General features: G+C 46.0%; 1 protein-coding gene across 1 annotated transcript in view; it reads left to right on the top strand.

Annotated features, from left to right (window-relative positions):
* The first annotated feature begins 927 nt into the window (after positions 1 to 927).
* The window catches only part of LOC142814420 (uncharacterized), a 66,246-nt gene continuing 54,280 nt past the window's right edge, over positions 928 to 12,893 (top strand). The window contains exon 1 of the mRNA XM_075893179.1: positions 928 to 1,018. Within this exon, the coding sequence (XP_075749294.1) occupies positions 1,017 to 1,018 (2 nt within the window). The 5' untranslated portion in view covers positions 928 to 1,016. The remainder of the gene's footprint in view (positions 1,019 to 12,893) is intronic.

Raw genomic sequence — 12,893 nt, 5'->3', positions numbered from 1 at the left:
GGAAGCAATCCACACTTCGTCACTTCGGCCAGTTGCCGCCAGGCGGCGACTCTGCTCGATCTCGCGGCCAGTAGGGACTCTAACCAGCATGTATACAGCTCCTGTGTGAGTCCTCGTCGCTCGTTTATTCAATGTTTCTCACTACCACCACCAACACCTGTCTTCCTACGGGAAAAGTTGGGTGACTGGGACACCGGTGTGATGTTTCTGTAAGCGGCATAATGGCTAGGCTCAGACTGAGGAAGCGGGGGATGGGTGGGGTGAAGGGGGGGGGGGGGTTCAGAACGGAACAGCTGCGCTAACAAGAATGAGAGAGGACCCGTGCGGGAACTTGGCTACTGCGCAGAAACAATTACTCGGTGAAAGATCTTTAACCCAGTTGCAAATATGCAAAATAAGCTTCTCGTAGCATTTGGAAACCTCAGTGTTGTCAAATTATTAATAAGGAGGAGGACTTAACGTTTATTTCACTAATCTGCATAGTGGTACAACTTCCACTTCTACCCTAGCGAGAGATCTCATTCCAGGGGCCTTCTGACCGTGGCTCCCTCCTCGGGTGACGAGACATTGTTGTTGGTGCAGGTCCGCTAAGGCGCACGTATATTGTTATAAAAAAGATCAATACCAATAATTCTAGCACCTTGTCAAATTTTGATAAAAATCCTTGTTATAATAAGATACGTACGTACGTGAGAGCGCAGAAGGAAGAAGAAAAAGAACGTGCCTTGATCCCCCACCTTTTCCCTCAGTTAGAAAATTAGTTTAATAAGCAAGTATCATCTTATCTATGGCCTATACCCCGGAGTGGGGATATCCCATGGTGATAAACAAACCAACCAACCCCAGAGTGGGTGTGAAGCGTACATAGAGGCTATGGTCATCATAATCATCATCATCATCAGATCGCGTGCTGTGCATGTTCTTCTACATCCTGGTTTCGCAGACAAGCCACACCCATCGCTCAGCAGGCTGGACCACAATTCCCCGACGTGTCACTACAGCTCCATGCACAAAATATGTGAGTGCGTATTGCAGTCATTTATGCGGTACTATACGGAAGACGTTTCGAAATTTATCGCGTTGGAACGGGAGAAAGAGCGATACCGCTCGTGAAGCACATTGTGGCCAACAAAGCTGGCAGGACAATAATCTGGAAGTTTCGCCCACAGGGAAAATTGCTGAAAACAACATGACAGTGCCTGCCTCGAACTCTCTGGAACCAGTTTTTTTATAGATTTTGCGTTTAGTTATTCTGTCAGCCCAGCCGTGGTGGTCTAGTGGCTAAGGTACTCGGCTGCTGACCCGCAGGTCACGGAATCGAATCCCAGCTGCAGCGGCTGCGTTTCTTATGGAGGCGGAAATGTTGTAGGCCCGTGTGTTCAGATTTGGGTGCACGTTGTTCGAAATTTCCGGAGCCCTCCACTACGGCGTCTCTCATAATCATATGGTGGTTTTGGGACGTTAAACTCCGCATATCTATCAATCAGTCATTCTGTCATGACGCGCCATTACCATTATCAGATGCACCGTTCGATGGCTAGGAAAGCAAACTAACGTAACCATAAGAAAAAAGAAAATAAAAACAACTCTATATGAGCAATCCAGCTTAATTTTCTTGTGAATATATATTTTTGTCAACCGCACGCAAGAACACACGTTGGGCAGAAAGTGGTGCGCAGTGTTTGCAGCCACGTGATATATCCACGCACGCGTGTAAATTTAACCCTCTGTCTTTGTAGCAGCGCTTTAGCACGACTGCAAGTTGACAGCAACGACAGCAGCACCCCGGGTGGAGTGGCTCAATGCGTGCACCAGCCAGATCGTGGCAGCAGGACATGCGTGCACGAGCTATGGCGGCAGAAAAACTTAAAAACCACGGGTGTACTTCGCGACTGTTTGCTATTTAATCCCCAAATATAAGGATTATATGGCATGTGAATGCGCCGAAAGAGAAGTTCAAGGTAGTCAAAATGAAGCCATGGAGCTAACCTGCAATTTTCACCTTCAGACAGGGTCGTATAGTATATCGTCTTGTGCAAAGCAGTCACTAATGTTGACACTGCCAGCTAAGTTGAGAGCGCATTCATGCTTGTCATTTCATCTGCATAAAGTAACGATTACGGAACTTCTTCAAAGGCCAGTCATCACGCATTCACAAAATGCATTGTTTTGGAGTAGTGAAATCACGGCAACTGCATCGTACAGTTGCAAACTTTGTGCGGATGCTGTCGGGGTCATTTGAAATTCCGGATATTAAGAAAAGATTCATGGGAGAAATACGCGATTTTCACAGAATTACATATGCATAGTCACAGAGCCCCAGCTGTTAAGCAATTAACTGTTAAGCAAGTGCATGCCCTTATCGAGTCGTATCGCATTTAGCTTGATGCTTATTCGACAGTGTCATCTCTCGCAAGCGTCAGCTTACTGCGGGATATTCGCGTTATTAAGCCGTCCTTTAATCGAAGGTTTTTTTTTTAATGTTTGATAGAAAGGGGAGGCGCAGGAAGGGGGCAGGGGTCGGTAAAGGCGTAAGTTTCTCTAGCGCCGCAGAAATGAGCGGCGTCAACGCTTAGCACGTTCGTTAGCGATCGATGCGAAGTCACTCACACGCGACATGATAGCGTTGCTGCAACATAGCGTTGCGTTTTTTAGCTCGAGCACACGGTTCGAACACCCTTCTATGGCTGTCGCATTTTATTGTGGGCGAAATGCGAAAACAGCCATGCACTTGTACTTATAGGGTACACGGTAATTCAACCCGCAGGCGGTGAAATTCAATCTGATGTAACCCAACAACCTAGAAATAATTATATCGTAATGAGATCGTGCTTTTGGCATTAAAACCCCAGAATTATATTTTGTGAATATCTTCAATAGTGGTTTGAATTCTTGCAATGAGTCTTGCACGCGGCACTTGTCACATCGTTGATGAGTCTAAAATCTGGATCTATCCGAATGAGTACATTCTGTTGGTAACTGTAATAGAGAATAAATATTGTTACACGACATCAGCAATGAAAAAGCATCATAGACGACGAAGACGATGAAAGCGGCCGTGCTCGTGTTGTTGTTGCTGACAGTCAACCGAGAGACCAGGTTTCTTCATCGACGTGGCTCATAGTAGATCGGCTCATCGTCGAGCGGCAGGATCCTTGTAGCTAAGATTTGGTTTGCTTTTCATTCCTCGTATTTATTGTTAGTTTCTCTCAACTGAAACGTTGTTGCAGCCTTTTGGAGGTCAGGCAAGTCAGAATATTCTGATGTCTTTCTCATCACCCGGCCAAGGGCACTCCCCTTGGCTGGCCTCACTACCGGTCAAGGATTGGCCGCTCGATACCTTGCTTCGCAGTGGAGATAGCTACGTCCTGTGGCTCTGGTTTCTACAAATGGGGGTTCCATTCCAATGAAGAATCTGAAGGTGATACAAGTGGAGCTTCAGAAAGCCTCGTCGCTTTTCCAGAAGATTACGGATGTCCGCCAGTTCGGCCGAGGGGGTATCCTGTGCTGCTCTGCAGACCAGGATTGCGTCCGAGAGCTTCTGAATTGCTCTGAATTTGCTGCACAGCCGGTGAGCCCGTTTATTCCAGCTCATCTTGCATGTACGAAGGGCATAGTCCGTGGGGTGGATACGAGTCTGGCACCTCAAGAAATTCTTGACTTATTTGCTGTAGTTGGGGCAGTTTCAGTCTATCGATGCACCCGAACGACCGATAAAACAAAATCCACTTGTGAATCAGTTATAGTAACTTTTGCAGGAAGAGTTAGGCCAACAGAAGTAAGGCATGGCCACTAATCTACAAAGTAGAACCACTTTCCCCGAAACCTTTGCAGTGCTCAAAATGTTGGCGATTCGGCCACAGCATGAAAGGATGCAGATCACAGGCTAGCTTTCGTCTGTGCAGAGAGAGTCATGACAGCTGCGATTGCAAATCTGATGACCAGAAGTGCTGCTTGTGTAATGGAGCGCACCCTGCAGACTCTGCTGAATGCAGCGCAAAAGAAGGAGAAATGGGTGTTCTAGAAATCATAGAACGCAGGTGTTGCTCTAGGAGGGAGGCGGTAGCAGAAATGCATGAAAGATGGAAAGGTTACGCAGGCATAGCATCCCGGCACACACCGGCAATGGATGCATCGCTCGCAAAGTCGATAACTGAGGCTATTGAAAAGTCCACTGAAAAGGCAATGCAGCGTCTGGCAGCTACTCTTTTTGAAGCCTTGGCTGATATGTTAACACAACAGCTGACACAAATCATTGGTACAGTTTCTGTGCAAAATCGGGATTCGCACGCTCTGTTGATTTCAAGGGGTACAGAGGAAGAAAATCAGAGAGTCAATCATAGATCTATCTCTCCGAAAACAGGACCTTCAAAAAATAGAGGTCAGGCTGAGTCAGAACCTGTGACAGATGATTCAGGAGACTTTACAGATATGGACATAGAATCTCTAAGAACTTTGAAACGTAACAGAACTCCCCCTTCTGAAAAGTCTTCTCAGAATCCAAAATCCAAGAAATACTTGTCAAAGAAAGACTTCTTTGACAACCTTTCAAAAAATGATTTTTTGAAAAAAGGTATTCTGGATCAGGCAGTTTCTTCTGCCGGTATAGCATCAAAATAGGTTCCCTAAAAATTCTGCAGTGGAACTGCCGGTCTATATGGTCGGCAACTACAGATTTACAATATATTTCTTCGCAAATTTCTCCCGACATAATTGCCATTCAGGAAACCTGGCTTGGTCACGGTAAAAAATTTTACATGAAAAATTATCGATTAATACGGCTGAATCGGCCGAGTAGAGGTGGCGGTCTGGCTTTCTTATTATCAACTAAATTTAGTCACAGAGCCAAGATATCGCATCAGTGTATGGATACGAATTACGAAATTCTGGTGTTAGACATAACACTACCAGACTGCTCGCTTTTCTCTTTTGCAAATGTATACTTTCCTGCGGGAGTTCAAGACACGAGATGCCTCGATGTTATGGTAGCTTCATGCAGAAAAGAAATAGTACTGTGTGGTGATTTCAATTCACACCATGTGTCTTGGGGCTTCAAATCTTATGTATGCGGAAGACGTTTGTGGGAATGGACGCTTGATAATAACTTTTCCTTCTTGAACTCACACGTTGCTACATTTGTAAGAGGTAACTCTAAATCGACTATTGATTTAACATTTTCCAGCTCCACTTTAAGCATATCCTCGTGGAATATATTAGATTGGGCTACAAACAGCGACCACCTTCCCATTACGTTTGAAATTAAGTTCCCGAGGTTTAGTTTGGCAGGGAAAGTTGGCTCATTCGTAAATTATGCTAAATTACAAAAAGACTTCAAATCTACGTTAACTTTGCGCGAGGAAATGCAGGAAGAGCTTAGAGCTATGAGTCTATGTGCGGTGTTGAAACGATCACTAAAAAAATTCAACGTTTACTGTAAACTCGAAAACAGCGGGATCTTTTAGCCCGTGGTGGAATCTATAATGTGTCAGAGTTATAGAAAACGAAAAGCAGCTTGGAAAAAGCTGTTAATTAACCGATTCCCCAAAAATTGGAGTGATTATAAATTCATGGCCGCCGATTTTAAGCGTGTAGTGCGCAAAGCAAAAGAAGACTATGATATGAATAAATTTAATTATCTGTCTAAGTCTAAAAATAAGAAAATGCTTTTCAGGTTTTTACGTGCGAGAAAAATGACTCCACAGACAGAAAGCAGTCATTCCAACATTATGTCTCCTCGCGAACTCTCTGAATTCTTGGAAAACATTGCTAAAGGCTTGCAAACCAGGTTTACGACAATTATGCCAAAGTCCATGGTGAAAATAAGGGTGGATTGTGATTTCCAGGAGGTATCTTTAGCTGAACAGGCGGATGTGATGAAGAGCTTACCGCCCGCTGCTCCCGGACCTGATGGGGTGACCTCTACAATGATTAAAGTGCTATACGAAATATCGCCACACGAAATCCATAATATAGTTAATTATTCACTGAAAAATTCTTGGATTCCAGCCGATTGGAAGCTTTCCAAAATAATTCCGATACTTAAGAAACAGGGAATAGAGTTTACTCTGGATACCATAAGGCCTATTTCATTGACATCTAACCTGGTCAAGCTTGTAGAGAGAGTCTTAAATGCCCGTATAATAAACTAAATCAATGAACATACAATACTAAACCACAGACAAATTGGCTTTAGATCGGGATACTCCATTTGGTGTGCACATGTGGATTTGGAAAGTCGCATACAGCTGGCTCGGCATCGCCGCGAAAACTGTGCACTAGTCAGTCTAGACTTAGCTAAAGCGTACGACAAAGTGTAATATCCTATCCTAATCCAGCAGATGCAAGACTATCGCTTTCCAAAGTATATAACAGCATGGATTACAGAGTTTGTGAAAGACAGAGAATTTTATTGCTTCTTGGATGGATGCTCTTCTAAAAAATATAAGCAGACACGAGGTGTACCTCAGGGCTCAGTATTGTCCACGGTGTTATTCAACATAGTACTAAGTTCCAATCCAACTCATCAGGATATCCAAATTTACGTATATGCATATGAAATTGCTTTCTTCGCAACAAACAGTGATCTGCACTCATTGTATCAGGCATTACAGAATTACATGAACATGCTAGAAGGATGGCTTGACAATATCCATATGTCATTGAACGCCAAAAAAAGTGCGCTTTTGCCATTCTCTTCTAAGGATCGTGTCAACATTTCCCTGATGTATCGTACCGAGCTCATTCCCCAGGTCGATTTCCTGAAATCCCTAGGCATCGTATATAATAGGACGCTAAATTGGAAAAGCCATATAGAGGAGGTTGGCTGTAAAGCGTCACGTGCCTTGGGGTGGTTACGGAAATTGGGAAACAGAAAAATAGGATTGCGTAGGAGTTCATTGATAATGATTTACAAGATGTATGTGCGGCCTATTATGGAATTCGGGTGTGTATTATTTTCAGTCAGCGCGGCTTACAAGATGAGACAATAATATTATTAGAAAGAGAAGCTTTGCGCTTGTGTCTTGGACTCCCAAAATTTGTGGCAAATACTGTTTTGTATGTGGAAGCGCGCCTTCCACCTTTGTTAACTCGGTTTAGAATACTTAACGTTCAAACTTTCTTAAAAATATACAATTCACCTCTGCGACAAGCTTTATACGTTTTTATTCAAGAACCAAACACATTCTTTGGAACACAATGGTCTAGACTACACTCCCCTCAGATTAGGTTCGTCCAAGCGTTGCTAGAGCCTCTCAATGTAAATATTTATCAGATTTGCATAACGAAGACACCTAATTCAAAACTTGAAATTAAATGTGATGATATTTTTCCCTCTAATGCGAAACAACTGCCTCTTCATTATTTAAATATTCAGTTAAAAGATTACTTGACTCATCTGTCCATAAACAACATTATTGCGACGGATGCATCCGTATTGAACGAAAAGGCTGGAATAGGCATCTTCTGTACTTCTCTCGACTGGTCTTTCTCAGTTCGATTACCAGATTACACGCCTATATTCATCGCTGAATTATTTGCTATAATTCTAGCGCTCCGTGAACTTCCTGCAAGCGCATAAAAAGTGGTCATACTTACCGATTCTCTGTCAGTATGCACTGCACTATCTACAGCAAATAATTTGACATTATTGAGTATGATTAGCAGTTTATTACCAGAAAACCTGAAAAAAATTTCACTTGCTATGGATACCCGAGCTCTGCGGGATTTATCCAAATGAGATGGCAGACTCGTTAGCCAAAGCATCTTTAAGCGGACCACTTTTACCTATTTTACCTGATTTCGCCTACGTAACAGCACTGAGATATAGAAAGGCTTGTTTGCACAAAGAAATAGAAAAATAATCATTGGATAAAGTCAGAGACTTCGTACATCTAAGCTATTGCTGGAACAAACAGTGGTGTGTATCTCGGCAGTTAGAAATTACTATCACCAGATTACGATGCAGAATTCCGCATCTGAATTACTACCTACATAAAGCTGGACTAACAGCTTCTCCGTTGTGTCTCTTTTGCAAAGAATCGGAATCAATAAATCATTTCTTTTTATCCTGTCAACGTTACGCTTATCAAAGGAAAAGATACCTGGTCGAACCAATTGAGAAGCTAGGTTTAAAAATAAACGTGGAAATAATTTTATCCTTCGGAGGAATTACATTAGGTTATAGCCACAGGGAGGTTTTCTCTGCTGTGTGCGAGTACATAAGGGCAACAAAGAGATTAACCTCTTAGCCTATTGTTATTATTTACGGCTACGAGACTACCTGAATGCCTGAATTAGCACACTTGATGATCCTGCCACCCGGTTCTTGGGGGATCCCCCTTTGTGGGCGAGTGCCAGCAAAGATGAAGGTTCATCATCATCATCATCATCATCTTCTTCCATCTTGGCTGCAGCTGCCTCTGACTCTCCTTGTATATTTCGTAAATATATTTATTTCATTCATTCTCTCACCCCCGTGACATTTGGTGGTGGTGCGGGGTACAACACGATATAACGGAGCTCCGCAGTGGCCGACGCTTGGTTTTTTCCACCATGGCAAACCAGGGACCGGCTCCCGCCGAGGCGACTACAACAACAACTGTTGTCTTTTCGCAACTAAAAGATCCTGGCACGTATGATGGCGACATCGAAGAATGGTTGCCGTTGTACGAACGTACAGATAAGAATTACCGCTGGGATTAAACTCTTATGTTAGCCAATATCCTGTTCTACTTGAAAGAAACAGCAAAAGTGTGGTTCGAGAACCACGAACATGAAATTGGAAGCTGGGATGCGTGCAAAGAAAAGATGCGCGCCCTTTTCGGCAAGTCTGTGGGTAGAAAGGCAGCGGCCAAGAAGGAGTTGGCATCTCGTGCGCAAACGTCATCAGAGTCCTAAGTGACTTACATACAGGACGTGCTTGCCCTTTGCCAAAAAGCGGACAACGATATGGAAGAAACCTAAAAAGTAGCTCACATATTAAAAGGCATTGCAGATGATGCATTCAACCTTCTCATGTGCAAGGACTGCAACACGGTCGATGTCATCATCAAGGAGTGCCAGCGTTTTGAGGCCGCAAAAAGTCGACGTATCGCCCATAATTTCAACCGACTACCAAACACAGCAGCAACCTGGTCGTGTGAAGACAGGCCTGCGCTACAGACGCCGTTAACTGCAGAGCACGTGACCAAGATCATCAGACGTGAACTTGAAGCTCTGTCTCCTGCGTCCACGTGCCCCCATGCCTGTGACTCCAGCCCTCAGATGGTGCCACTGGTACATGCCATTGTGCGACAAGATCTTTCCAATGCTGGACTGGCCTCCGAGTGCACTACAGCTCCCTCTCAGCCGATCAACTGTCGTCGACCCCCTGTTTCTTATGCTCAACGCCAAAACCTTCCGGCGCGCCCTCGCAATCCAGCCGAGTGGAGAGCTCCTGACGATCGCCCGATTTGTTTCAACTGCCACCGCATCGGACACGTGGCCCGCCATTGTAACACTCGGTGGTATTGGCATCAGGCATCCTATGGGTACCCCCATCGGCCAGAGAGGGATCATGGACGCTTTAAAACTTACCGGGAGTCACCTCAGGCCACCAGTGAAGACGTTCCTTCTATGCCGCCATATCGTCGTCGCTCTCCATCTCCGCATGCTCGCCAGTCCCGTTCACCGCTCTTCCGTCGCCCATCGTCTCGCTCGCCCCAATTTCGCCGACCAATGTCGCCGACTGACCACCTGCCGCGGGAAAACTAGATGAAGCAGCTCCCGGAGGTGATGCTGCATCGACCACTTGCCCGCCAAATCCTCTGACCATGCTGCCGACTCACCGCAACCTTATTGACGTTGAAGTAGATGACACACCCGTTGTTACACTTGTGGACACAGCGGCTCACATATCAGTGATGAATTCAGAACTTCGTTTCCGCCTTAGGAAAGTTTTAACGCCACCCACAGTGCCACTCATCCAGGTCGCCGACGGCGGCACGTTTCCTGTGCTTGGAATGTGCTCTGCGCGTATAAGTGTGGCTGATCGCTCCACGACAGTGCTATTTGCTGTGCTCGAAAAATGCTCCCATGAACTTATCCTCGGCATGGACTTTTTATCCGCCCACTCTGCCCTTATTGATTGTGGAACCGGCATGCTTCAACTTGATTTACCGTGTTACCATGACGACCTAATACCAGCTCAACACCGTCTGTGTTCTGCAGATCACGTTCGTCTACCACCTCAAGCCGTTACTTACGTGAATCTGAGATCTGTCTCTCCTGTTCCCGATGGTGACTACATGTTGACACCTATTGCTGACGTTCTGCTGGCCAAAAATGTTGCCGTGCCTCACACACTTTTGACAGTCACGGGAAATACAGCGTCTCTTCCGATCTTAAACTTCAGCTGGTGCGCTCAAGATATCCCAAATGGTATGACTTTGACAAAAGTTTTTTCTATAGATCCTGCCATTTCGGCGTTTGTTGCCGAATCTTCTTCGTCCTCTGCTCCGTTTTCATCCTCGAAGAACACAGCGGATGCCACCATCGACAAGATGATCGCTCCGGAACTTCTTCCAGCACAGACAGCTGACATCCGGCACCTGCTGAAATGCTATCGCGACATCTTTGATTTTTATGACCACCCTTTGGGTCAGACATCCTTTGTAACTCATAGGATTAACACTGGAGACGCCAGCCCCATCCGACGACGTCCTTATCGCGCGTATAATGCTGAGCGACAAGTTATCCAGCATGAAGTTGAAGAAATGCTCACAAAAGACGTCATCGAACCTTCTTGCAGTCCATGGGCACCGCCGGTCGTGCTAGTCAAGAAGAAGGATGGCAGCTAGCGCTTCTGCGTAGACTGCCGTCACTTGAATAAAGTAACACGTAAGGACGTGTATCCACTGCCACGGATTGACGACGCTCTCGACTGCCTACATGGTTCTGCCTACTTTTCATCTATCGACTTGCGATCAGGATACTGGTAGATTTCTGTCGATCATCGAGACCGTGAGAAAACCGCATTCATCACACCGGATGGACTTTTCCAGTTCAAGGTTATGCCATTTAGATTGTGTAATGCGCCAGCTACATTTGAAAGGATGATGGACTCTCTCCTGCGTGGATACAAATGGACCACGTGCCTGTGCTATCTCGATGACGTCATCGTATTTTCACCTACATTCGAAAGCCACCTTAGCCGCCTAACAGCTGTTCTTGAGGTTTTCCGGAAAGCAGGACTTCAGCTCAACTCTTCCAAATGTCGCTTTGGCCGTCGGGAAATCAGTGTACTGGGCCACCTTGTCAGTACCCGAGGCGTGAAACCTGATCCTGACAAAATTCGAGTTGTCAAAGATTTTCCCATACCACGTTCCGAAAAAGATGTACGGAGTTTTGTCGGCCTTTGTTCTTACTTTCGACGTTTCGTGAAGAATTTTGCTGACATTGCTTGACCATTTACGGAGCTACTGAAGAAGGACATGCCTTTTTATTGGGGTACTGACCAAGCAACTGCCTTCAGCACCCTTACAACATTACTTACTTCCCCACCCATCTTGGTCCATTTCGACCCGTCAGCCCATACTGAAGTTCGTACCGATGCCAGCGGACATGGAATTGGTGCTGTTCTCGCCCAGCGGCAACGAGGACAGGATCGCATAATTGCTTATGCCAGTCGCTTCCTTTCTCCTTCGTAGAGAAAGTTTTCCATAACAGAGCGTGAGTGCCTCGCACTAGTCTGGGCAGTTGGAAAATTTCGACCATACTTGTATGGCCGCACCTTTTCGGTAATTACAGATCACCATGCTTTGTGCTGGCTGTCGTCCCTTAAAGATCCAACAGGACGACTTGGCCGTTGGGCCTTGAAACTACAAGAATACAGCTTCGACGTGGCATACAAATCTGGCCGAATGCACCAGGATGCCGAATGTCTATCCCGTCACCCCGTGGACCCACCTGACCTTTCAGCACATGATTCTGACCCTTGTGTCTTCGCCATGTCGGCTTTCACCGACATACGCAAGGAGCAGCTTAGCGATGTCCACTTGCGGCCTATCCTGCAGAGTCTACGCTTGCCCCACGTAGACCCGTCGCTACACTTGTTCGTTCTACGCGATGTCATTCTTTACCGACGCAACACAAGCGCTGAAGGACCAGAACTACTACTCGTAGTTCCTGCGACACTCCGTTCCGCTGTACTTGAACAGCTTCACGACGCCCCAACCGCGGGACATCTCGGGGTCACGCGCACGTACGATCGCGTGCGGCGTAGATTCTTCTGGCCAGGCCTTTACCGTTCTGTGCGCCGATACGTTGCTGCATGCGAGTCCTGCCAGCGCTCCAAACATTCCACGTTGCCACCAGCTGGTCCGCTCCAACCAATAGACATACCCACCGTTCACTTCTACCGCGTCGGTCTTGATCTCGTTGGACCATTTCCTACTTCTCTCACTGGAAACAAGTGGATAGCCGTAGCCACTGATTACGCCACAAGATACGCTATCACACGAGCGCTACCGAGAAGCTGTGCCACTATTGTCGCGGACTTCTTGCTTCATGACGTAATTCTTCACCATGGCACTCCTCGACAGCTGCTCACTGATCGTGGTCGCTCAATTCTTTCAAAAGTAGTAAGTGACATCCTTCGCTCGTGTTCGACACGTCACAAGCTCACTACGGCCTATCACCCACAAACAAATGGTCTTACCGAGCGCCTAAATCGAACATTGACAGCAATGCTCTCCATGTACGTTTCCAAGGATCACCTTGATTGGGATAGTACTTTGCCTTGTGTGACATTCGCGTACAATTCGTCACGCCACGATACCGCTGGCTTCTCCCCCTTCTATTTATTGTTCGGCCGCCATCCAGCGTTACTCTTCGAGACTCTTCTCCCATCAACT

This window comes from Rhipicephalus microplus, chromosome 4, assembly GCF_043290135.1.
Source record: "Rhipicephalus microplus isolate Deutch F79 chromosome 4, USDA_Rmic, whole genome shotgun sequence".
NCBI lineage: Eukaryota > Metazoa > Arthropoda > Arachnida > Ixodida > Ixodidae > Rhipicephalus > Rhipicephalus microplus.
Note: the sequence above shows the minus strand (reverse complement) of the source record. Positions and strands in the feature narration are given on the sequence as shown.